The sequence below is a fragment of the Mercenaria mercenaria genome, chromosome 5 (assembly GCF_021730395.1).
Source record: "Mercenaria mercenaria strain notata chromosome 5, MADL_Memer_1, whole genome shotgun sequence".
Taxonomy (NCBI): domain Eukaryota; kingdom Metazoa; phylum Mollusca; class Bivalvia; order Venerida; family Veneridae; genus Mercenaria; species Mercenaria mercenaria.
In genome coordinates, this window is record NC_069365.1 from 13,385,808 (window position 1) to 13,411,967 (window position 26,160).

The 26,160-nt window shown below is 36.2% G+C and overlaps 1 protein-coding gene across 3 annotated transcripts in view; it reads right to left on the bottom strand.

The window, feature by feature from the left end:
• The window catches only part of LOC128556876 (uncharacterized), a 135,546-nt gene that overhangs the window by 57,080 nt on the left and 52,306 nt on the right, over window positions 1-26,160 (bottom strand). For 2 of the 3 annotated variants that reach the window (XM_053542706.1, XM_053542707.1), the window contains exons 19-29: window positions 24,278-24,328; window positions 23,714-23,845; window positions 21,749-21,948; window positions 19,530-19,671; window positions 18,546-18,727; window positions 17,306-17,452; window positions 14,549-14,690; window positions 13,571-13,749; window positions 2,986-3,132; window positions 935-1,073; window positions 260-414 (exon numbers count right to left, since the gene is read on the bottom strand). In XM_053542706.1, the coding sequence (XP_053398681.1) occupies window positions 260-414; window positions 935-1,073; window positions 2,986-3,132; window positions 13,571-13,749; window positions 14,549-14,690; window positions 17,306-17,452; window positions 18,546-18,727; window positions 19,530-19,671; window positions 21,749-21,948; window positions 23,714-23,845; window positions 24,278-24,328 (1,616 nt within the window). The remainder of the gene's footprint in view (window positions 1-259; window positions 415-934; window positions 1,074-2,985; window positions 3,133-13,570; window positions 13,750-14,548; window positions 14,691-17,305; window positions 17,453-18,545; window positions 18,728-19,529; window positions 19,672-21,748; window positions 21,949-23,713; window positions 23,846-24,277; window positions 24,329-26,160) is intronic. The other variant, XM_053542708.1, reaches the window with a different exon arrangement.

The following is a 26,160-nucleotide window of genomic DNA, read 5'->3' on the forward strand; positions in this document are numbered from 1 at the left end:
CATAAAAGCAAGAAAAACACTTCAATATTTACTGAGAAAATTCACATTTAAATTCAGTGACCTATCATTTAGTACCATATGGTTAGTTCACTGATTCTTATTAACTGGTGTTATATGGTACATAAGTTAATGCCTTGTGGGCGAAGTTAAACAAAACTGTTGCATAACATTTATAAATAATACACAGACTAAACAAAATTTAGCTGACTACAAACCAGTTTCTGATCACCTAAATATACAAATTTTAATGTAGCATTACCTGTAACCCTGCATAGTAGTAACCTTTTCTGAAACAATGGTCCACACACATTGGGGGCCACATTCCCACCCTGGGGTCAGTGTATGGCTCAAAGGGAAGGTCTCGGTCATGATCATCATCAGCAAAACAACCAATTCTAACACCTGAGGCAGCACCTACATAAAGAAAGTCAACAAAATTGTGATCATCTAAATAATAAGGCACTGTAAAAATTCTCAAAACTTTATCGCTGAATATTTTACATTTTAAATATTTTTGACTTGCACATTTTACTAGGCATAAGTGTTCCTTTTAAACTGCTATGAAAATTGTCAGGAGACAGTATAGACTTTATTTCATATCACAATGCCAATGAGCAAGAAAAAAGTTTTTCAAGGTCCTTACATTTGGAAGTAAGTCTTTTTGTGTATCAAGGCTAAATGTTACATGACTGGGCTGCAGTAAAATCAATACCATTTCATTAGCACAATGCACCTAAGTCTGTACAAATACAGACAAGTACATAAGTGATGGAAACCAAGCTAAACTTATGGATATATAATCTGGTAATATCTTACCTTTTTAAATGGAGCTTATAAAAATTAAATTTCGAGTGCTGAGCACAAAACTGTTGTATCTTGTTCTTTATTTATATACAGTTATAATAGTTTCCCACTCAGCCCACAATATACATACCAGGGCAGCCATAAAGTTCCCATCTGAGAGCGATTCTGCTGTTCCAGGTCTGAGGATATATCAGTATATACCTGGCTATAAATGGTATCAACAGGTTATGTTTTCTCACTATCTTGTTTTCCCAGTTACCATCAAATACCTATGATATAGTAACAATATATGTATACATATATCCATGTATATTTGGCTACAAACTGTACCATTAAGTCATTGTTTTACTGCCATGTTTTCTAAAGTGATGCCAAGCTACTGTCAAGCGCTTACAATACACTGAAAGATATGCATACATGTATCAATGTAGATACAGTCGACATCGTACTTGCGACCACCTCTATTAAGCGATTTGTTTATTAAACGACCGGTCAGAATCCCTCCCGAATGTTTTCAGTAAATAAATTCATTCCATTAAATGACTTTTTTATTTAACGACTAGCGACCACATTAATGTAGTCCCAACAGGTAAAATATTCGACAAAAGTATCTATTAAGCAACCGGGTACCAAATTCCCGCCGACCATTTCTTCACCTGTGTACTTGGCGAGTACTTTTTTGCAACTGACTGAATGCAATTAACTTTGTTCAAGATCTTAAAACAGATTCTGAACTCATACATGCAGTTTTTCGCCATCATGGCATCAACATTGGCTAAACGCAAAGTGCATTAATAGTTAAAAATAACTCTTCTCTTTACCTGACTGAAATTCATTAAGAGACCATTCCATTAAGAGACCACTTTTTAGCAGTCCCTTGGGTGGTCTCTTAATACAGTGTCGACTGTATAAACATGTTTTCCAAGCTACTGTCAAGTAACTACAACACATTAATTTAGATATGCATGCAAATATCAATGTACCTCTTTGCTAAAAGTGTTATTTACAGAAGAGCATTAGTGCCAGGTATATGGTATTTAATTACTCGAAATTTCGAGAAACTAACTACCATAGTATGTGTAGATGTATGTTAGGTCCTGGCCAATATTTAGGTACCTCGTGTAGCCCTTAGGTAGCCATAGAGGGTCACAGAAGATGGGCCTCCTGTCCTCTGTTTGTCACTTATATCATCAAGTCCTTCTGAAAATCTTTTATGCCATTTAAACACTAAACTTCTTGAAACGTGAAATTTCCTTTCTGCATTAATTTGTGTGTATCCGTCGGTGTCACGTTTCCACTTATGCAAAACTTTATCACACCGCACTGCTCATTGTGTAACATTGCTGCCATAGCTTAATATTGTTTGCGATTTGTTTGACGCTAATAGAACGCGCTTCAATGCAGATGATGTTCAAAATAACCGCTGAAAACGTTAAATGACGTCACATTTGATATTCATGATACATTTTTTCGCGCATTTTGCTGCTTATGCAGACTACAATAGACAACATATGCGTTTTTCTGAAAATGCGAAGTGCTGCGTGCAGGCGAGGTGTTTTAGTATACTGGCAGTGATGCAATGAGTGCCAGAAGTTGAATATTGATTGTAGACTGACCAAATCAACACTTTTGTGTCTTTTTGTAAGGGTAAAGTTACACGTTTTGTAATGCACGTCTTGTCCACGGACTTTCTAAACACACCTCGTAGTTACATATACCAGTCCCCACATGCTGGGTACAATATCTGAATGTGTAGGAAGACGTATATTTACTACTTAAGAGTCAATAAAAGTAACCAATAAAAAAACAACAGAATTTTTGAGTTAGAATCTCAAAATTTAGACCAGTAACTTAAAATTTCAAGACAGTAATAATGTATCTCAAAATTTCAAGTCAGGAATTCAAAACTTGAAATGACCTTAAGTTTCCTAAAAAACATACACCCTACACCAGTGCTATTCCATGGTTACAAAATATTGTATAAAATGATATGCAGATGGTCACATGATGTTAATGCAGTAGACATTCAGAAATACCTACTTTCCATTCACCAAGCATTTCAGATGCAGAAGTTCTATTTGCAAATTACAAGCCTCTCTATTGATCACTGTTAAACACCCTTTTAAAAGCTACTTCAAACATAGTACTTACAAGTTTTTAAAATCAAAGAATTCAGCATACCTTTGGACTGCTTCCTAATTCATAGTAATACACCCATTTAACATTATCGTTGGAATAGCTAAGTCTGTATGTTTTCACCCAGTCCCCAGAGTCAAACGCACCCTGGGTGGCTACTCCTGTAATCTGTATCGCAAACCCCAAATCTGCCTGAAAACACAACATTTCCTAAAGATTGACAGTTTGTATTTTTTATAATGTTGAGCATACAGAATGAAAACAGTTGTCAAACACTTCATCTTATTGAACTAGATGACTTGCAGTTTACAAGGTCTTCTTGTATTATTAAGACTAAACATCTGCTGAAGCAGACTAAGCCTGGTCATCATTTACAGGATATAATTTTAGAAAGTTACACAAAAAATCAAAACATCTGTATTGTTAAGACACAGAGACAGTATGTACAACGTACAGAATCTCTTCGGCAAGATCTGTTTGTTTGTTTCAGGTTTAACGCAGTTTTTCAACAATCAAAGCAATAGTGTGACACATAAAGGCTTTGTACCTATATGAGAACTCAAGACAATATTATATTGCTAAAAATTCACATATAAAATAACAACAGCTGTCGGATGACAGCGCACTCGACTAATCGAAGAATTGATTGAAGAATGGGGTCAAAATATTAACACAGATTTTCAGACAAAAGAAAAAAATAGATTAGTCAATGTTCCTGTATTTGTGGATTTCTAAAAGTCTTGCACTAAATGGCAATGTGCGACCATGATGGTAATGAAGTGTTGAAAGTTTCAAAGTCAAACAGTTTAAACAAAATATAGAATGGTATGAGAAACTTAACTTATTTCTATGTCAAAAAAGGGCTAAACTGAGTTAACGTCCTTGGCCTAGTTATGAAGTCTTGCCTATATAATGTAAACTGTGATGGTAAACAAGTGGTCAAAATTACAAAGCCATATGACAGACTTGTATGAAAAAATTAACTGATTACCAAGTCCAAAAAGGGCTATAATTCAGCCAAAATAGTTGATAGAGTTATGTACTCTTAACTACAGATGGAAATCATGTTGATAAACAAGTGTATAAAGTTTCAAAACCACAGTTCAAATAGTTTTGAAAAAACACTGACTTGTACGGAGAACTGAACCAATTTCAAAGTAAAAAAGGGCCATAATTCAGCCAAAATAGTTGACAGAGTTATGTACTCTAGCCTACAGATGAAAATCATGATGATAAACAAGTGTTCAAAGTTTAAAAGTCATATGTCAAATAGTTTCGACAAAACATGGACTTGTACGAAAACAAAACCAATTTCCAAGTCCATAAAGGGCCATAATTCAGCCAAAATAGATGACAGAGTTATGTACTCTTGCCTACCATTAGGGGACTAATTTTGAAAAAAAGGCACTGCCTCAATCGGGACCGATCAGACTTAAACTCATCCCTTTAAACATTTAAAAAAACTGTCTACTAGGGTGTTTAATAAGGCAAATTGTTGAGAAGCACAATGACAGACTTAAGGTGATCACAACAGCTCACACTGTGCTCGGTGGCTAAAAATTTAATAAAAACTTAAAAGTTACTAGATTGCAACTCACTGTTAAAAAGACTTAACAGACAAACATTAACAATTCTATTTGCACCAGGCAGGTTAAGGCTCATTTAGGGAGACATATTAGCCTTCTTGTGCAGGTTTTGGGTTTTTTTTCTATTTGTGTTATTGTAATTCTGAAATTACTCGTAAAACAAAATCCTAATTTTGCTTTTATATACACATCCAAAGACTTGCATTACACTTTATTTTTTGGAATAAATTTGTTCATTTTTTTAAGTTTTTATCTGTATACACATTTATAATGATCACAGATCACATAATTTGTTTTTTTCCATACATGAAATATAGCTGAATCGTGAATAACAACTTTTAATAACGAAACTGGATGCTTTTGTCAGGCTTTGAAATAAGTATTGTAAAAATTAAAGAAAATGTGACTTGCTGTAATCTGTATTCTAAAAGGTACAATTTCTCTTACAAAAAGAACAAATAAACAAGAGGGCCATGATGGCCTGTATCGCTCACCTGGATTTGACATAAGATCATCAAGATCAACATTCTGACAAGTTACATTAAGATATGATCTAAATATAGCCTCTAAAGAGTTAACTAGTTTTTCCCTTTTGATTTGACTTGGTGACCTAGTTTTTGACCCCACATGACCCAGATTCAAACTTGACTGAAAGTTCATCAAGATTAACATTCTGATTAAGTTTCATGAAGATGCAGTCATAAATGTGGCCTCTGGGTGTTAACAAGCTGTTCCTTGATTTGCCCTGGGCGACCTAGTCTTTAATCCCCCTGACCTAGATTTATTTGGGCCCTATGATCATCAAGATTAAAATTCTGCAAAGTTTCATTAAGATATGGTCATAAATGTGGCCACTACAGTTTTAAACAAGCTTTTCCTTTGATTTGACCTGGTTTCATGTACCTTTGTTTTTGACCTAGACGACCCAATATCAAAACTTGTCCAATTTTTTATTGAGGGTAACATTTTGACCAAGTTTCATTTAAGATTGGGAAAAATTGTGACCTCTAGTGTTAACAAGTTTTCCCTTGATTTGACAGGGGTAAACCTAGTTTTGACCCCACTTGACCCAGATTAGAATTGATCTATGGATCATTAATATTAACATTCTGACCAAGTTTCATGAAGATATTGTCTTAAATTGTGACCTCTACGTGTTAACAAGCTTTTCCTTTGATTTGACTTGGTGACCTAGTTTTTGATTCAGATGACCCAACATCAAATGTGTCCAAGATTTTATTGAGGGTAACATTTGACCAAGTTTCAAAAAGATTAAGTCAAAAATTGTGACCTCTTAGAGTGTTAACAGTCAAATTGTTGACGACGGACGGACACAGGGCGACCACAAAAAGTCACCTTGAGCACTTTGTGCTCAGGTGAGCTAAATTGCTAGAGTCGTCACAGGAGTGACGAATTATACCCCCACAATATGGCCTTATCAAAGAACTAAGCCAAAACAAAGCAGCATTTTTTGACCTATTACCTAATGACCTCAATTCAATCTCCATGTTTATGTCCTCCGCCCAAGTGTTCCCCAAGTTGTTGTATGAAAAAGGTTTAAATTTTCCCGGGTCATCCTGACCTTTGGAACTCAAAATTTCAATACAGGTAATTGCTGGTCAAGCCCAAACCTTGTACTAAATTTTGTGTTTCTATCCAAGCATCCTAAAGTTTTGTCAAAAACCGTTTTAAAGAACCGTTATTTATTTTGTTGAATTTAACATCACACCGACACAGGATAGGTCTTTATGGCGACTTTCCAGTTTTAAAAGGGTGGAGGAAGACCCCAGGTGCCCCTCCGTGCATCATTTTAAAGAACCGGGTCAGTGTGACCTTGACCTGTGACCTAAACATATTTAGGGGTCACCTGCTGGTCATAATCAACCTCCCTAACAATTTTCATGATCCAGGTCAAGCATTCTCAAGTTATAATCTGAAAAACATTTCACTGTTTTGCCTTATTGTGCCCTTGACCTACTGACCTCAAAGTAAAACTTGACCTGTATTTCATGATGTGACACCTGTTTTCCAAACTTTATCATCCTAGGCTCAAGGTCTCGTTATCATTCGGAACGGTTCAACTGTTAAAAATCACTGTGACCTTGCCTTTGATCTATTGACCTCAAATTCAAACAACCTGTATTTTATCATGTTACCCCTGTGTTACAAAAGCTATGATCCCAGGCCAAAGCATTTGCAAGTTATCTTGACCTTTGACCTACTGCCCCAAAGTCGAACTTGACCTGTAACTATATACCAAAAATATTTAAATCGGTCAAGCTTTTCATGAGTTTTCATCTGGAAGCCATGAAAACCTACTGAGAAAGACGACAAGCTTACTACATGGGGGTATAATAGAACATTCTTTTAAAATCTCATGAAAAATAGAAAATAGATGTCCAATATGTCAAGCCCGCCAGCTGTCAAAGGACTGGGAGTTGTGCATGACACTCCTTGTCTCATTGAGGCAAACATTTATGCCAATAAAGAGATTGCAAAAAGTTACAATATAAGTTATTTACAGTAACAACAAGGAACGTAAAATTAAAAAAAAAAAATTAAAAAAAATTCACACAAAAATCCGCCCCCAGCAGAGATAGGTCAAAATACACCTGAAAATTGGATGTAACATGCATGTTGTACTACAGAAAAGTGGTCTTGATTTTTCCCTACGCCAGTAATAAACAAGTTACAAATGTAAGCTATTTTATAGTAACAACAAAGGGAAGTAATTCTAGGATCTTATGCAAAAACACCCGTCGCAGGGATGATAACAATTGTACCAAGTTACAAAAAAAATCCCTCTAGCATCAAAAAGAAATGCTCCAGACAAAGTTTTATTGTATCTGACTTTTGCCCTCTAAGTGTGACCTTGACCTTAGTCCTGGTTCTTCCGCATGACACTCCGTCTCATGGTTGGTGAACATTTGTGCCAAGTTACATCCAAAGCCCCTCATGCGTGAAGAAGAAATGCTCCAGACAAAGTTTTTTCATTCTTGTATCCTTTGACCTCTAAGTGTGACCTTGACCTTAGGCCCTAGGGACCTGGTTCTTGCAAATGACACTCCATCTCATGAGGGGTGAACAATTGTGCCAAGTTACACCAAAATTTCCCTCCATGCATGAAGAAGAAATGCTCCGGACAAAGTCATTTTTGAATTTGACCTTTGACTGTAAGTGTGATCTTGACCTTTGAGATAGGAACTTGGGGTTTGCGCATGACACTCCGTCCCATGAGGTTAAAACATTCATACCATATATAAACAAGATTGCTCCATGCATGTCCAAATTATGGTCCGGACAAAAAACCCGGACAACGCACGCACGCACATACACCAAATTTTGAATTTGGACAACTTGTCTTCGCTTCCGCAAGCGGGCTCGACAATAAAAAAACCCAATGTGATTAATCATATTATCTCTTAAGTAACAGAGCTTAGTAAAACACTGCTGTTCTCAAAATATATTTAGTTTCTAAAAAAATCCTGATTCCTATCCTTAAAAGGTTTTTTTTTTTTATTAAAGTTCCCTTGTTCTTCTGTCTTTTTATATTTCTGGTGTTTCTTTATTGCTTTTCAAGTATACTGGATTTGTGACCTTCCATTTTTTTAGCTGCCTGCTCTCAAGAAGGTAAACCCTTTGTTAAACAGAAATCAAAATATTGTAAATTGATAAAAAGGACCCCAACCAACTTTCATAAAAAATCTCAGGGAAAAATGTGACCTATAGAGTGGTCACAAGCAAAAGTTACGACGCCGGAACGGACGATGGTTGCCGCGCTATCACAAAATCCCCCTTGTCACTTTGTGAAGGTGAGCTAAAAATCAATATTTGAGAACCGCTTCCTGCGGTAACACTAAAATGTAATTAAAATTAAACATTTGTTGATGTGTTTTTTGGGAAATGTTACCTTGCTTTTTGGGGATGTTGGGGAAAAAATGCATATTTTTGGATTGGGAAGTGGCCGAATATGGGCCCTCTGTCATATAAGGTGAAAAGCCCTGCCGGCTAACAATTTCTGACAAGAAATCATTTTAAAAGTTTTTCTTTTCGGGTGGTTTTTATTGGAATTAATTCTTTGGGTATTTTTGAAAGGGACACCCCATGATCATTCTGTGAAGTTTGGTGTAAAATTTCCCCGTGGTTCTGAAGAAGATCTTTACAAATTGTTGGGACATGACGGACATCAACTCATGTTGTCACCCTGTGACAGGTGTCGAGCTAATAATTGTTTAAATTTGCATACATGTATTAAATTTTATGTTTTGTCCTGAAATGCTTTATCATCAAGAAATGAAATGGAGTCTTTACTAAGGTCTAAAAAACATTTGTTTCCGGTAACATGCTAAAAAAAATTAGGGTAGGTAGGGCGGAAAAACTTTTTCTTTGGATTTTTTAAATTAATTTTAGGGAGACTTTTTGGAAAAATTTTTTTTTGCGTCAAAAAATGAATACAAATAGGGGGGTTATGCCTCTAGAGCATCAGTAAGTTGATTTATAACATCACTGTCCATGTGTAAAGATAAAAAGTGCAGTTTTGCAACCCTTTTTGTCAAAAGTTGAAAAAATGTTTCTCAAAGACAAAGGCGTCCATTTAGGGTCGGGCCAAAATTTATGGTAGGTCAGGATACGGAAACAGACAAATTTTTTTACGCCTAATTTTTCCTTTGGGATTTGATTCTATGCACTGACTCAAACGCAAAAATCTGTTCACACAAATACTAATTTGTATACAGTATATCATGCCTTTTGAATGATTGAAACTGCTTCCATGGTGCACAGCTGCAATTTTTATAGTAAAGAAACAGAAAGATAGAAATACCTTATGGCCGCAAGCAAGTGGTTTCAGTCTGTCAACAAGCACTTTGGAGCGTACAACAAAACTCTGTATAATAGACCATGATGCCTGAAATAGTGGAAGGTGAGCAAATTAAGAAAACATGGACAACCAGCTGTTTTGAAATTTCAAGGTCTAAGAGTTAACATCCTTTTTTCAGTTTATCAATTTTCATGCAATAAGATGAAACCCCCAAATTTTATTTATTGGCATTTGGGGGGGAGAAATTTGTTAAATAAACTTTTTTTAATGAAAATAAAACAGTAGCAAATTTTGTCAAAGTAAATGAAACGAAGTAAATTGCGGTTTAAATTTCAGTTTTTTAAAAAAGAAAAGTCACTGTATGAGTAGGTTTGTTTACATGACTGACCAGCCAGAACAGCCAAACATTCATAGCTGTCAAGGCTCCACAAAGGCCACGAGTGTGATCGGAGTTCGAAGGAAGGTTTCCCTCGTGAGGGTTGGAGGGCGATGATCCTTAAAAGCCCGGGAAAAGCCCTCACATAGAAAATTTAGACTTTTAACACAAAATTTGATTGGTTTTGAATAGTCTCCCCCATGTTTACTTTTTGTGATGTTTATTCATGCGGTAGAAATAAACTGTTGCACCGGTGAATGTAAAAGCTGTATAATACGGTTATAAAAACACTGTGTCAAAGTCACCCTTTCATGTTGATTCAATAATTTTCTTTCGAAAAAAAACAGTTGATTGCTTTATTTCTTTAACATGCGTGTGAAATTGAATAGTAGGCGTTGTGAGCGTGATCTAAGGCCAAAATGCGTGTGGCACACGCGCAATGCGTGTGTCTTGACAGGTATGAATATTACTTTAACCCAGTGAATTCCAGGTACCTTTTTGACTTGGTGGTCTATGACCTTCACTTTGCTCGGTATCATGAAAAGGCAAAAACAGACTGGTAAAGCAGCTAGAAGAATCTGTTCTGCCTTCCTCAGTTTAGTATGAACACAGGAGTCGACAAAATGCTACAATTGTTTATTGGTATCTCAGCAGCGGTCATGATTCATAAACGTTTTAAACTTTAAACGTAATTTGGTATGTGTGCAGTGTACAAAAATTCAGATTTCAACTAACCATGCTGGCAACCAGATTGAAAATTTTCCAAGCCTGACACCAATTTACATGCCCGAACTTAAAGCTGAATTTGAACCATAAAACAACTGGTCTAGCTATACCTCAAATACTTCATCATATTGTTTGGGACATGCTCGACTGGGGATTCCCAGGAGAACAGGAACTGAATGCATCGGACCAAAAAGTAATGTGAGCGGCTTCAGTTTGCATTTGCAAAAGCTCAAAATTTCAAATTTAACTTTTTTGACCAACGTACTGCAAATTTTTTGCATGTTTGCTTTTTTTTCTTGTTGCTTAATCTGAAATCTACTTGCAAATTTTGACCTTTCAATTAAAAAGTTAGAATATCCTAAAAAAATCATGCTAGAACATCAATATTGTTTGCACGGTTTTCCTTGGTGTACAATTTTGTGCGTTTACTCAAAATGACCTTCAAAGTAATTCGGAACGCATCACTGATGGCGTTAAACTTAACTACTGGCTGAAACTACGGCAAGGCAAATTTTCGTACCTTAAAATTATAAATAGCGATTCAACTGTATACTGTACAAATAGTAAGATAGCCTGCGTTCTAGATTTAATTATAAGATAGACCTCTACATTTCTTTTAATCAGTAAACCATTCAACAAAAAAAAGGCTAACCAAAAAAGATGATTTTGTTTTCTGTTATCCTCAAATGAAAGCGAATTACAAACATTAACAAAAACCGCAACAATTTGACATTTTTGTATTTACAAAATAAATTGTGTGAAATTTTTATCTTAACTTGCATTCCATGAAATTGACTTGCATTTAGCGAGTCCAAAATTTGAGCCCTGTGATTTGTGAAAGTAATTTCATCTTCTGCATGATTATGGTTCTGACTAATCTTAAAATCTTGCATTTATGGAACAGTTTGTATTCAATTCCTTCATATTCTGGGCCAAAATAATCGAGCATGCTTCAGAAGTTCAGAATCCAGATAAGGGCTGTATTTTTGTAATTACGAACTTGTTAGGGATCAGATATGACTTTATTTTAAAATGTGGATGTATCAATTTCGAATTTATTTTAAAATGTGGTTGTATCAGTACGACATGTAAACAGTATTACATATATTCCAAAGAAGGGGCCGAATTGCATTGTTGCGCAAGTTGCACTTATCAACGCTATCTCAAACTGTTGACATTTTGCATGGTTTTCAAAAGAGTGTGGAATTACGAAACAAACACCGTTGCATAATGTATGCATTAACACATAATTTTTTGGACTTCAAAAAAAATGCATCATAAAATCTGAAAAGGGGAAATATTCTACCAAAAATGAAGGCAACCAAGTTATTTTTTATTTTAATTTGTGTCATGATGAACAGATGAACCAAGTTTGAAAGAAAATCTTTACATTTTCAAAATGTTTGTTTTTATGTCGAAAGCCGATCGGGCAATGTTACCAGCCTGTTTAAAATTTTTTTCTATAAGCCCATCCGATTCCATAATGCTTTATTTAGGCCCAGCAAGCTTATCGGCAGAATCATAAGCTCACTTAATTACTGTGTATACATGCAGTGAGCCTTAAGAAAATTAATCTAAAAGGCCCATTTTAAAATTTATGAATAAATAAAAATGTAAAAAATATGGAATTTCTATGCTTTTTATGGGTGGGGTGTTTGTTTACATTTTATTATACAATGGAAAGTTAGTTACTCAGTTTCTAAAAATGTCAAACAGATCCAACCATGCACATGCTCTAATGGAGTGCCGTCCCATATTTTATATTAAGTAAAATATTCCATTAATCAGTCATGCCTGCAAGTTAAAATCACGGATTTCTTAATTTTAAAAAATTTAATATAGGCTTAAATAACAAAGAAGTTCAAAGAAACTAAAGTACCGGAAAGGAATTAAATACGATCTGAAAAAGCGACACAAAAGGGGAATCTATTCTCTCAAATTTCCCCCAGCTGAAGAACTTGTTGGAGAATTTTTTGTTTCCTCAAATTTTCAAAATGTCGGCGCCAGTGTAACGTGTATCCACTCTCACTCTAAATATAAAAATGTTCAAAAAGTTCGCCGTTTAAAAATGCTACTCAGTATTTAATAAGCATGTTTGTATCACAAACTATATCAGTGTAGTCCCGTTACCGGCTGATTAGCTTCTGGGCGCAAAAAATTATCAGCTTTCTTTGAATATTCTTTCGAGTCGCAGGCATCTTATTGTGCGGATATTGCGTTTCGCCTACTGATCTGACGGACGCTTATTAAAATTAACGAAGACCGTGATATCCCGAATTTCATCGGGTCGTTCCCCACGCCCCTGGTTTTAACGGAACTCCATATTTTTTTATTTGGATAGTATGTGTTGTTTGGATACCTCGTATGTTCACCGTAGTGGGGGTTCGATCCCGATTTTCGTCGCTTTGCGACGAAAATCGGTAAGATCGAATTCCTATTATATTGAACAAAATGATAAGGTTTCAAAGCAAAATGTAGATCACTTTACACAAAATGTAAACTAGTACGAAAAACTTAACCAAGATTTCTAAGTCCAAAAAAGGGCCCTTTAAATTTAGGCAAAATCTTTGATGGAGTTATGTACTCTTGCCTATAACTGGACATGGTGTGGTAAAAAAAGTGCTGAAAGTTTCAAAGCTTTAATTATCTCAAAAGACTTTGTCAAAATATAAACTAGTACGAAAAACTTAACCATGATTTCTAAGTCAAAAGGGGCCACAATTCAGTCAAAATCCTTGATGGAGTTATGTACTCCTGCCTATAACTGGACATGGTGATGGTAAACAAGTGTTGAAAGTTCTGAAGCTTTATCTAGAAAGACTTTGTCAAAATGTGGACTGGTATGAAACACTTAACCATGATTTCTAAGTCAAAAGGGGCCATAATTCAGCCAAAATCCTTGATGGAGTTATGTGCTCTTGCCTATAACTGGACATGGTGATGGTAAACAAGTGTTGAAAGTTTCAAAGCTTTATCTCAAAAGACTTTGTGAAAATGTGGACTGGTACGAAAAACTTAACCAAGGTGTGACGCCGACGCCGTGGTGAGTAGGATAGCTCTACTTATTCTTCAAATAGCCGAGCTAAAGAAGATGAAGAGAACTTCATAAGAACTGTAAAGTACCTTCAGATATTGCTGTTTATCACTGTATTTGGGTATCCATGCTCCGCCATAAGCTCCATTGGCCGGGAGATTTAGACGAGATCTACTTACGGTGTGTCGGTTATCAAGTACTGATGATGCACTTAACTGTTTATCAGCAATATGATGTTTTCCACTCATTAATGCTACCCCATTACAACCTGAACAAAACAAGTTAGAATGGCTAGTGTTAATGCAATGATTATATGCATTTGAAAATATGGATTCATTCGTGAAACAAAATTAAAAACTTAACTTATTCTTAACAATTCTTCATTTTTCAAAGTTTCAATATTTAATCCTTACCCTGCTAAATTTCTATAATGAACTTGTCCTTCTTTCAATTTGGACAGTACCATTAACTCTAAAAAGAGGTACTTACCAAAAAGGTACTGACTGAATTGCGAACAGTGCAGATCATGATCACACTGCATGGATGTGCAGGCTGATCACGATCTACACTGGTCGTAAAGGCAGAATCAATCTTGTCCAGCATGATAAGGGTTAATGAATATACTGGAGCATGACCTTTCCTTTAACAATTTATAATCAAACCCCAATTTGATTCAATTCTGGAGTTTTCTCAGACACTAAAACTTTTTCAATATTTGCTGATACATTCTTACAATAATAAACTTTCAAAATATATTAGCAGAAAGGCAACATGTTCAATTCTTATAAACTATGAAAAATCAATATTTTCATGAGCTTAAATTTTTCACAAGGACATTACTATACTGGTCAGTTCAGTCAATTGGTAGACTCCTGATTAATTTAGCTAGGAAGTAAGAATTACCATTTTTACAAACTAAGACATTAAATACTCATGCAATATTGAAGTGTCCAGCTAAGTGGCAGAATCCTGATTTATCTAGCTAGGAAGTGAAACTAAATTCTAGTGATATATTAGATGTGTTCCAGCTAGTCAGAAAAATCCTGAAGAATCAAGTGAAAACATACCATTCTGACAAACTAGGACATCAAAAGCTAGTGCTATCCCTGTGTTCCAGCCAGTTGGTTGTATCCTGATGAATTTAGCTTGGAAATGAGACTTGAAGTAATATGTTACAGGCGAACTGTTATCTACATTCCCTGAGATTGTCTGCAAGTAACGCAAATCAATAAATATTTGAAAATAAAATTTCATTAACATATAATCAGTTCCTGTTCGCACATTCACCTATGAGTGAAGCTTGTTCAAGAGAGCTTCAAGCAACCACTTTCATCTATCCCCTTGTCAGGCAAATGTTCTTCAAGTTGATTTACAAAGTGCAATATACTTGTAAAGAATACTGTCATAAAAGATAGTAAGAAATCCAGGAACAATGCATCTTAGACAGTCTTTATGTACCAGTAATTACTGCAGAAATTTTAACAACAGGATTAATCAAAACAGAACACTGAACCAACATTGGACAAATCTAAGTACTCAGTTACCATTTCTCTAGTTTACATGCTAAATGGAAATAAAGATCCATCTAAAGTAAACTTTACACTATGTTTTGTTTGTTTTGTATATAAGTTTTTTTATAGTCGCCACCGGTAACCCATATGGGAGACTCCTCCAGAAGACTGTAATGTTAGTGGGAGGATAGTGCAAGATACAGAAGAGTCTCCAATTCCAGAAGCTTCCCTGGTTCTTTAGCATGCCAGGTGTAAAGCACCCATACACGGGACTCTTATCCCAATGATAGTAATTTCGGTTCAAGAAGCAGGGGCTCAAACTCACGACCCCTGGTTTTGTAGTAAAACAGTGTTACCACTAGACCACACTGTCTGCTCTAACTAACTATGTTCCCATGGCTAAAGTTATAAAACTGAGCTTCAAGACCAATCACAGAATGCAACCTTGTGATTGGTTAAATTAAAAAGTGGGATAAAAAAAACAACCAATCCATCATTACTTTTGCGACTAGAGCAGATAAGGTTATGTCAGGTTTAAAACCTCTGGGCAAGGTTTTTAGATAAAATTCAACATACACAAATTTATTTTAATTAAGTGATCATTATTACCTTATATAGCTTTTTTCTAATGATAATATTGAAACAAGCACTGCCAATATGTTCCCAAAGTTAAATGAATCCTCGTAACAGATTAAAATGTTAACATCTACATGTCTCCACATCTACATATCATTCCTGATCAATCGTTGATGATATTATAACAAGCAGACTTGGTGTGTTCTCAGGGGAAAACTGTTAGAAAATTTAGTTCTGTGCAAAGTTACTATAGATAAAAGTTCTACAACACTATTAACGAAAACTATACAGTTTTAAAGAATGGGTTATGCTTCTCAGCAAAAACGTTCAGACTGGGGCTAGACATAATTATTTAAAGGTAAACTATTCCACAGCAGTACACTTCCCAGAAAGAACAAGGAGCTGCGTTCAATAAACGCTTGATGCCTCCGGTGGCATCCTTGTCGATAGAAAGCAACACAAGTCCAAAACGAGGTCAAGTTCAAGGTCAAGGTCAAAATGAGGTCTGGTGATGTCTGAAGATGAGGAATGGTCACAGGTTACATCTGCATTAGTATCAAGTCATTCTAGTTAGGGGTATTGATGCTAGACGAAACGGTCCCATTTGGTTAACCTCGTACTGACGGACGGACGGACAAATGAACGGATGGACAGGACAATCACTATATGCCTCCCGCATCAGTAGATGCCTGGGGCATAAAAAGTTTAAGTGGTACTGTGTTCTTGAGTAAGATATTAAGTATATACAGCTCAGGTTTCTGGTGGACAAAAGGTAATGATGGGCAACATAAACAAAGTGGTTCACTTTAAACTATTTATTACCTTTCATTAATACAGGTTTCCTCATACCGTGGCCCAAATATATGTGCCAAACTGTGCAGCAGTATTCTGTATTTAAAGTTTCTACATTTTTTTTATAAATTTAATGGTATTATTTGCTTTAGTAGTTATATTTCTAATATGCTCGACCCAAGATAGATCATAACTGATAGTTATGCCTAGGTATTTTGAATAAGCTGTCGATTTTAGCTGAGTTTTGAGTAAAATATAAAGAAATTGTTGGCTTTCTCTTTCTTGTAATTCTTAAAACTTCACATTTTACAGGATTAATTCAATGGACCTATCTTGTTCCAATATTTTGAGTGATTTGAGGTCTTTTAGTAAGGTTTAGGCATCATGTGTGGATTTTGTCAGATAGACAACAGTTTCTGCAAATATTCTCACCTTACATTTGACACTGTGAGAGAGGTCATTTACATAGGGCTAAAAAGGCAGTGTCCTAATACCAAGCCTTGACAGACACCAGTATCTTATTTCTGACCTTCAATGACAAACTACTGGGAGTGTGAGGAGAGAAAAGAATGGTCCCAGTTTGTGACCTCATTACTTACATCTAGCCTATGTAAATTAAGGACAAGTATACAAGGACAACATTACTAAAGGTCTTACTGAAATCCCGAGACTCTAATACCAGTTTGTTTACCTTGTTCAAGATTGCCTTGGATCTTGATGAAACTTACTAGTCAGGATTCACAATTGTGTTTTGACCTGAAACATGCTGATATGGGCTGAGAATGTTGTGTTCCTCATAAAAGTACAAAATATTATATCCCAAGACATGACTCAATAGAGATTAAGGAGATATATAAATACTGTGTTTGCATAATGGGGCATTTCATGGGCAAATACAGCATGTTTCCAGTCATTTGTATTAAAACCTGTTTTAAGTATATGTACCTTAGGTTTTCCATATGGTTCCTGGTAGTAGACGAATGAGGTACCATCCAGACCATACTTCACCCTGAACTGTGTTACCCACTCCTGTGCTGCTGGGTTACCCTTCACAGTTACACCACGAACCACAAATACATTACCTAAATCTACCTGTAAAAAAATAGAGCAAACTTCTGTTACTCATAATCATCCAATTATGATTGTAGGTTAATTTCTGTTCATCAAAACAAAAACGTAGTTAAAGAATTTGTTTTGTCTTCTTAATTTATAATTTCTTACTTTTCAGGATATATGTACATATTCAAAGCAAATGAAAACCTAATAGAAATGTGGTTGTTGGTTAAAACATCCTTGCAAAAGAGACAAACAAACTGAAACTAGTGAGAAATTGATGAAATTTGTTTGTTTTGGGGTTTAACACTGTTTTTTTTTTCAACAGTATTTCAGTTACGTAACGGTAAGCAGTTAACCTAACCTGTTTTCCTGGATTCTGTACCAGTACAAACCTGTTCTTTGTAGGTAACTGCCAACTTCCACACATGAATCAGAGGTGGAGGATGAATGATTTCAGATACACTGTCTTTTATCAAATTGTCTTGGAGCACACATGCCTCGCCTGAGGGTTTAACTCGCGACACCACAATCTGTCAATCTGCCCTCTCCTTACTGACCTAAGTAGGCGGGTTTTAAATGATTTAACAGATTTAATATTCCCCAACATATGACTATATTTTGAAAGATGCTTTTGTAAATTAAAAAAAGAATTAAGGGCAATAACCCTGCAGTTACTGAAGAGATGCTAATGAAGGATATGCATGTTACATCACCCTATAATGGTTTACCTAGTTACATGGGAATTTACTGACTGTGAAAAAATTATAGGGCAATAAAAGTTATCCTGACAAAAGTTGCCCATACACCACTGCCCACCACTGCCCATGTACCACTGCCTAAGGATCTACATTTGTGTAAAGTTTCTAAAAGACCCATCGAAAGGTTACTTAGATAAATCAAATATTACTATTTTTAACAAATCAAGGAGAAAAACTGCTTTCTCTTTGTCAAGGGGAACAAATATATATGTGCGCAAAGGTCATTTGCTAAATGATAATTATGTGAGGTTTGGTGATTCTAGCTCAAATACTTCTTGAATAATAAGCATTTTCAATTTCAAACAGACAGTGGCATAGATGGATCTACTACCCACCACCTTCAGCAGGGGATAATAAGAAAGAACATAAACCTGAATCCACTGGTTAGTATCAGAGGTTTGAGGTTTCCAACATGCTGGTGAAGTACTCTGGGTAACTGGGCGTAACCTGGCTGCCTTTGCATCATGTGCTATGTCATAAACACCTGAAGCTTGCAGCTGACCATCCATAGCAACAAGAGGTCCGCTCACAGCATAATCAGGTATACAGCTCTCTGAAACCAATCAGATACACAAGCTTGAAGTGACCTTGCTACCATTGCTACTATGCTCTGTCAATTTTGTCAAATTACAGGTTGAATAGTTTTCAATTTCAATTTAATTTTCAATCTTTCAAGCAACAGTTTGTCTTCCTGGACAACAGAACAAGTTTGAATGCCTTTCCTTACAGCCAGTTTGAATCAAGTTAAAATAAGCTCAATCTAACATAATTGTAAAACCTTCAGAGGAAAAAACCTTGAAATCATGAAATCTCCACCACAGCAACTTATCACTGTCAGCTCTTGAACAGCTGGAGAGCAAAACCAGCAAGATTTGCAGGTAAATACAATACAGTGAAACATTGCTTGCTAGAGAGTTGATGACTCCAACACCTGGGCTGACTCGAGCAATTCACACAGTCACTGACTGTTGTCATTGTATTCTTTTACGTTTGAATCTCTTAAACACTGGATCACTTGAGCATTTCGTATATCCTCTGTCTTTAAATTATCATCGTTTTACAGTGTATGCTTATGTCTGTTTTTAGAAACTATTTTTCCAGATGTATTTCATAAATTTACAGCAGTCTGTGATAATACTCCTCAATTTTATACCTGAACTTCTTTGTTTATCACAATTTACCAAATTCCCCTCATGAAAGGTGTGGAACCAGTACTGCCTGTAATTAGCATGTCTAAGTCAGCATCACCTCATTCAGAGTTGAACAACTGACCTCTGTATTATAAGTTCTAACTGGTTTTGAATTGAACTAAAATGAATACATTTTTCATACAGGCTAATTCAAAATGTACATACCTTCAAGACAGCCAAGAATCTCCCATCTGAGGGATATACCCTGGTGCCATTGTACAGGAACCAGCTTCACTTGCTTGGCTTCAAATGGGAAGAACAGCACGTTTGTAACTGATGTAGAGGAGTCATTGTTCGCTGAAAATATCTGAAACAAAACAAACAGCTTCTTAAGATTGTGCTAAAGTTTTCTGGAAAACAACCTCATAAAAGCTAATCAATACTTTAAATTTGACAAGTCTACTTAATTATGTCTCAAAAAATCTTTACTCACTCCAATATTAAGCACCAGTTGTTTTTTACCTTTAAAAATGAACTTAAGTCTTTCAGTTAAGCTAGTGAAGAACTCTTTACTGACTTTTTTCATAAGATTCCAAGCAGTGTATAATTTTCTCTTCAGTTTATTTTTGTTTTGGACTCTATTTTCAAACAGAACACAATCAACTGTCAGTTAAATACCATCTTCTCTGATTTCCTTGCAACACTAGCTTGTTCTCAATAGCAACACTAGCATGTTCTCCATAATTAATTCATAACTTCTCCACATAAAAAATTAGGCGACACAAAATAAGCCATTAGTTTATTGTCAACAGAAACTTTTTTAAGACCAAGGTCACAATCTTTCATTTCTTATACTGTAAAATCATTTAATTTCGTGGGCATGAAATTTCGTGGTTTTTGTCAAGAGGGCAATTTCATGGGGATATGAATTCGTGGATTTCAACTTTTGAACATAAACTGAATGGGAATTTTACTTGTTCGTTGGGATTTAATTTCGTGGATTGACTCAACCACGAAATCCACGAAAATTAATCCCCCACGAATATTAATGATTTCACAGTATATCACTGGTTTATCACAAAATAGGATATCTGTACTTCGCATGGCCTTGCAAGTCTCTGTGTGTTAACCATTCTGAGTAGACCTTACCTTGTCAGTATCAAAGGTGTCAATGCAGGTTAACCATTCTGAGTAGACCTTACCTTGACAGAACCAGATGTGTCAATGCAGGTTAACCATTCTGAGTAGACCTTACCTTGACAGTACCAGATGTGTCAATGCAGGTAAACCATTCCGAGTAAACCTTACATAGACAGAACCAGATATGTCAATGCAGGTTAACCATTCTGAGTAGACCTTACCTTGACAGAACAAGATGTATCAATGCAGGTTAATCATTCTGAGTAGACCTTACCTTGACAGTATCAAAGGTATCAATGCAGATTAACTATTCTGAGTAGAACTTACCTTGACGGTATAAGAGGTGTTGATGCAAGTTAACCATTCTGAGTAGACATCAGAGGTGTCAATGCAGGTTAACCATTCTGAGTAGACCTTACCTTGACAGTATCAGAGGTGTCAATGCAAGTTAACCATTCTGAGTAGACCTTACCTTGACAGTATCAGAGGTGTCAATGCAGGTTAACCACTCTTAGTAGACCTTACCTTGACAGTATCAGAGGTGTTGATGCAAGTTAACCATTCTGAGTAGACCTTACTGCGACCAGGCCAGTGGGATGATTGTATTTTAACCATTCTGAGAAAAGCTTACCTTAACAGTACTAGACAGATCACTGTATGTTAAACATTCCAATAAAGCCTTACCTTGAAAGTACAAGGCAGATCATTGTATATCTTAGATATACAGAGAAGAACTTACCCCGACCATGCCAGAACGATCATCATGTTAATCATTCTGAGAAGACATAATTACATCATCATATATTACCACTCTAAGTAGACCTTACCTTGACAGTTCTAAGTGTATTAATGCATTTTAACAATTCTGAGTAGACCTTACCTTGACAGTTCTAAGTGTATTAATGCATGTTAACCATTCTGAGTGGACCTTACCTTGATAGTTCTTAGTGTATTAATGCATTTTAACAATTCTGAGTGGACCTTTCCTTGATAGTTCTAAGTGTATTAATGCATGTTAACAATTCTGAGTGGACCTTACCCTGACAGTTCTTAGTGTATTAATGCATGTTAACAATTCTGAGAAGACCTTACCTTGACAGTTCTAAGTGTATTAATGCATTTTAACAATTCTGAGTGGACATTACCTTGACAGTTTTAAGTGTATTAATGCATGTTAACCATTCTGAGTGGACCTTACCTTGATAGTTCTTAGTGTATTAATGCATGTTAACAATTCTGAGAAGACCTTACCTTGACAGTTCTAAGTGTATTAATGCATTTTGACAATTCTGAGTAGATCTTACCTTGACAGTGCCAGGTGGATCATTGTATGTTAACCATTCAGAGTAGTATGTCTCCTGGTACTGTATCTTAAATTGTGTTACCCATTCATCAACATCTGTCCGTCCAGCTGTGGATATACCTTTCACCACAATTGTGTTGTAGAATGTCACTGCTATATATTGGTTAGTATTTGCAGTTTTAGCTGACCAACCTCCGCCTGCTAATTAAACGAAAACCTGTTCCATCAAAATAATGTCTGAAATTTACATTAACATACAAGTTTTATATGACTGATGTACTGAAATTTATAATTCATCTATATATGTCTTTTTCTGTTAGGGGATATTTATTTCATGTTTACAATTTAATAGCACCATTGGTGCATGACCATATAAATACAATTAATTATAATTTCAAGATCTTTTGAAAGTTTTATTTGTTTTTAAATATTAAAAATATTCATTTTCCTTTGAAGGTCTGACTCATTTTTTCTATTAAATTCCCAGCAAACAATTGAAAAATTATCCCTACAAATGATTTGATTTACAACAGTTATTTTGTAATGAAAAAATATGAAATCCAAAACAATGGAAACAAAGTCTTGGTGTTATGAATTGTTATGTCATCTCTGCAAAAGTCTTAAAAATGAATATTAATGATCCTTTAGCCAAGGCCTAGTCCTTATTTGTACTGATCAGTTTCTGCAGCAGTTTTAGATTTGTATGATTGACAACATGTCAAGCCCGCCCTCTGACCCCCTAACTGTGACCTTGACCTTTGAGATAGAGTCTGTCTCATCGAGTTAAACATTCATGCCAAATATAAACAAGATGATTCTTCAATGCATTTCAAAGTTATGGGCCGGACAAGATCTGACATGACCTGACCTCCAACTAAGACCTCGACCTTTGTGATAGGAACCCAAAGTTTGTGCATGACACTTCCGTCTCACTGAGAGTTTTTTTTGGACATAATTATAGGTCATATGGCGGTCATATGGTGACCCCAGGTGTCCCTCCATACATTATTTCATCAGGAGCAGGCACCTGGGTAGAACCATCGACCTTCGGTAAGCCAGCTGGATGGCTTCCTCACATGAAGAATTCAATGCCCTGAGTGAGGCTCAAACCCACATCGATGAGGAGCAAGTGATTTGAAGTCAGCGACCATAACCACTTGGCCACGGAGGCCCCTTGCCAAGAATGAACAAGATTGCTACATGCATGTCAAAGTTATGGCCCCGGCAAACAAATCCAGACTGATGAACGCACAGACACAAGCACGCACTGATGGACACATGCACGCACATACATCGAACAGCCATTTGGAAAACCCTGTCTTCGCATCCAAAAGCAGGCTTGACAAAAACAGATATTTTTTCAAAAGCTTTTTGTCTAAGTTTGCATCTTTTCAGTTGAAATGACAGTTAACTTTTCAATTTTGCTATTTTGCTACTATCAAAAATTTCCATATAAGGACATTTTACTTGATAATGTGGCCCTAAAATATTATTAATTACTATATTGGCATTCTATGATGTCAAGGTCATCAATACAAACAGCCTTTAAACTTGAATGTTTTTCAGAAAATTTTGATCTTCTTGATAATATCCAGGCATTCTTAATTAATAAGATACGTTCTTTTTTTTTAGCTTTCCAAACAGTAAATATATACTGCAATACCATAGACTGAACTCATGTCTACTTCGTTCTAAAAATAAATGTAACATAGAATTGTTAACCAATTTATGTCAATGTTGATTCATAAAGTACTACAAGATAAAAATTGATTAATACACCTGATCTTTCAATGTGGTGGTGGTTGAATTTGCTATCAAAACACATGACAAATTTTCAAACCAAGCACCATAACTAAAAGAAATACACCATTAAAAAATACAGAACATGACTCTGTCAATAATGTATTCACCAGTATGTAGTTAGGAGTTTCAAACAAGCCAAAGAGCCACACAACAGGCAGCTTACCTTGCATGTTACCGGGGAACAGCCTTGAATTGATGGCTAAATGTTGAGCATCGCGTGCTGTTGACGAGGTGAATGACCTTGTATCAACCAGACTGTAATTCCCTGATATCATGGCCTCTCCATGACAATTACCTGTATACAAAAGAAATGTAAACAATCATATACGTTTTCCTTTGGCCTACAAATTTTTTAACAGATTCTAACTTAATGCATTTCTGACAGATCATTGATACAGACAAATATAAAAGAAAGTTTTGCAAACTGTACTTTGAAAACTTGTTTCAACAATACTGACCATAGATAATTCATGTAAAGATATCTGCAAGTAAAAAAAATTCGACCTTTTTCATTTTTCTTCAATAAGACTGAAGTCTATCACATTTTCCCCAATTTTAGAAACTCCTTCTACTGAAAAAAAAATGCAACATGGAAATTCAAATTGGTATAAATGAAAAAACAACAACAAATAGTAAGATGGCAAAATGGACAAGCAAAAACAGAAGCCCTAGAACAGTTACAGGATTCTCATTTAGAATACATAAAATCAGAAAATAAACACACTACCTTTATTGAAACCTGTAGGTGGAGCCACAGTTAAAGCAGTGGTCATCAGAGCTGAAAAGAATAAGCAGTATTCTATTTGATAATGCATTCAACAGTATACTATTTGATGATGCATTTCTGGCAGGCAGTATGTTATCCATAAAGCATTTCCAGTTCAAAAACTTGATTACTAAATATACTTTTACCAGCAATGTTTAAGAGATACAATACTATATTAAAGCATATTTCATTTTATCTGTTTCACAATGGCTATTAAGCATTGTTACTTTCACATCTTCTCCATGGCACTCACTTAAGTACAGTGATAGACAGACTTCCACAAACTTCAATGCTGACTAGATTCATACATACAACCTCTGAATTAAGATCCAGACATTTCTGGCTCTCCTGACACTTCACCTGACCCTCTTTACACTTCACCTGGTCCTCTTTACACTTCAACTGACTCTTGACATTTCACCTGACTCCCCTGACACTTCACTTGAGTCTCTTTACATTTCACCTGGTCCTCTTCTGACTTCAACTGACTCTTGACATTTCACCTGACCCTCTTTACACTTCACCTGACCCTCTTTACATTTCACCTGGTCCTCTTCTGACTTCAACTGACTCTTGACATTTCACCTGACTCCCCTGACACTTCACTTGAGTCTCTTTACACTTCACCTGACCCTCTTTACATTTCACCTGACACTTGACACTTCAACTGACTCTTGACATTTCACCTGACTCCCCTGACACTCCACTTGACTCTCTTGACACTTCATCTGACTCTCTTGGCACTCACCTCTCTTTAGACTTCACCTGACTCCCTTTAGACTTCACCTGACTCTCTTGACACTTCACCCGACTCTCTTGACACTTCACTTGACTCTCTTGACACTTCACCTGACTCTTTTACATTTCACCTGACCTTCCTGACACTTCACCCAACTCTCTTTAGACTTCACCTGACTCTCTTGACACTTCACCTGACTCTTGATATTTCACCTGACTCTCCTGACACTTGACTCTCTTGACACTTCACCGGACTCTCTAGACACTCATCTCTCTTTAGACTTCACCTGACTCTCTTTAGACTTCAACTGACTCTCTTTGACACTTCACCTGACTCTTGACATTTCACCTGACCTTCCTAACACTTCACCTGACTCTCTTTAGACTTCACCCGACTCTCTTGACACTTCACCTGACTCTCCTAACACTTTACCTGACTCTACTCTCTTTAGACTTCACCTGACTCTCTTGACACTTCGCCTGAATCTCCTGATACTTCACTTGACTCCTTTGACACTTCACCTGACTCTCTTGACACTCACCAGACTCTCCTAACACTTCCCCTGGCTCTCTTAACACTTCACCTGACTCTCCTGACAATTCACACGACTCTCTTGACACTTCTTCTGACTCTCTTGACACTCACCTCTCTTGACACTTCATCTGACTCTCTTTAGACTTCATCTGACTCTCTTGACACTTCACCTGACTCTCCTAACACTTCATCTGACTCCCTTGACACTTCACTTGACTCTTTAACATTTCACCTGACCTTCCTGACACTTCACCTGACTCTCTTTAGACTTCATCCTGACTCTCTTGACACTTCACTTGACTCTTCTAACACTTCACCGGACTCTCTTGACACTTCACCTGACTCTTGACATTTCACCGAACCTTCCTGACACTTCACCTGACTCTCTTGACACTTCACCTGACTCTCCTAACACTTCACCTGACGCTCCTGACACTTCACCTGACTCTCTTGACACTTCATTTGACTCTCCTGACACTTCACTTGACTCTCTTGACACTTCACGGGACTCTCTTGACACTTCACCTGACTCTCTTGACACTCATCTCTCTTTTACACTTCACCTGACTCT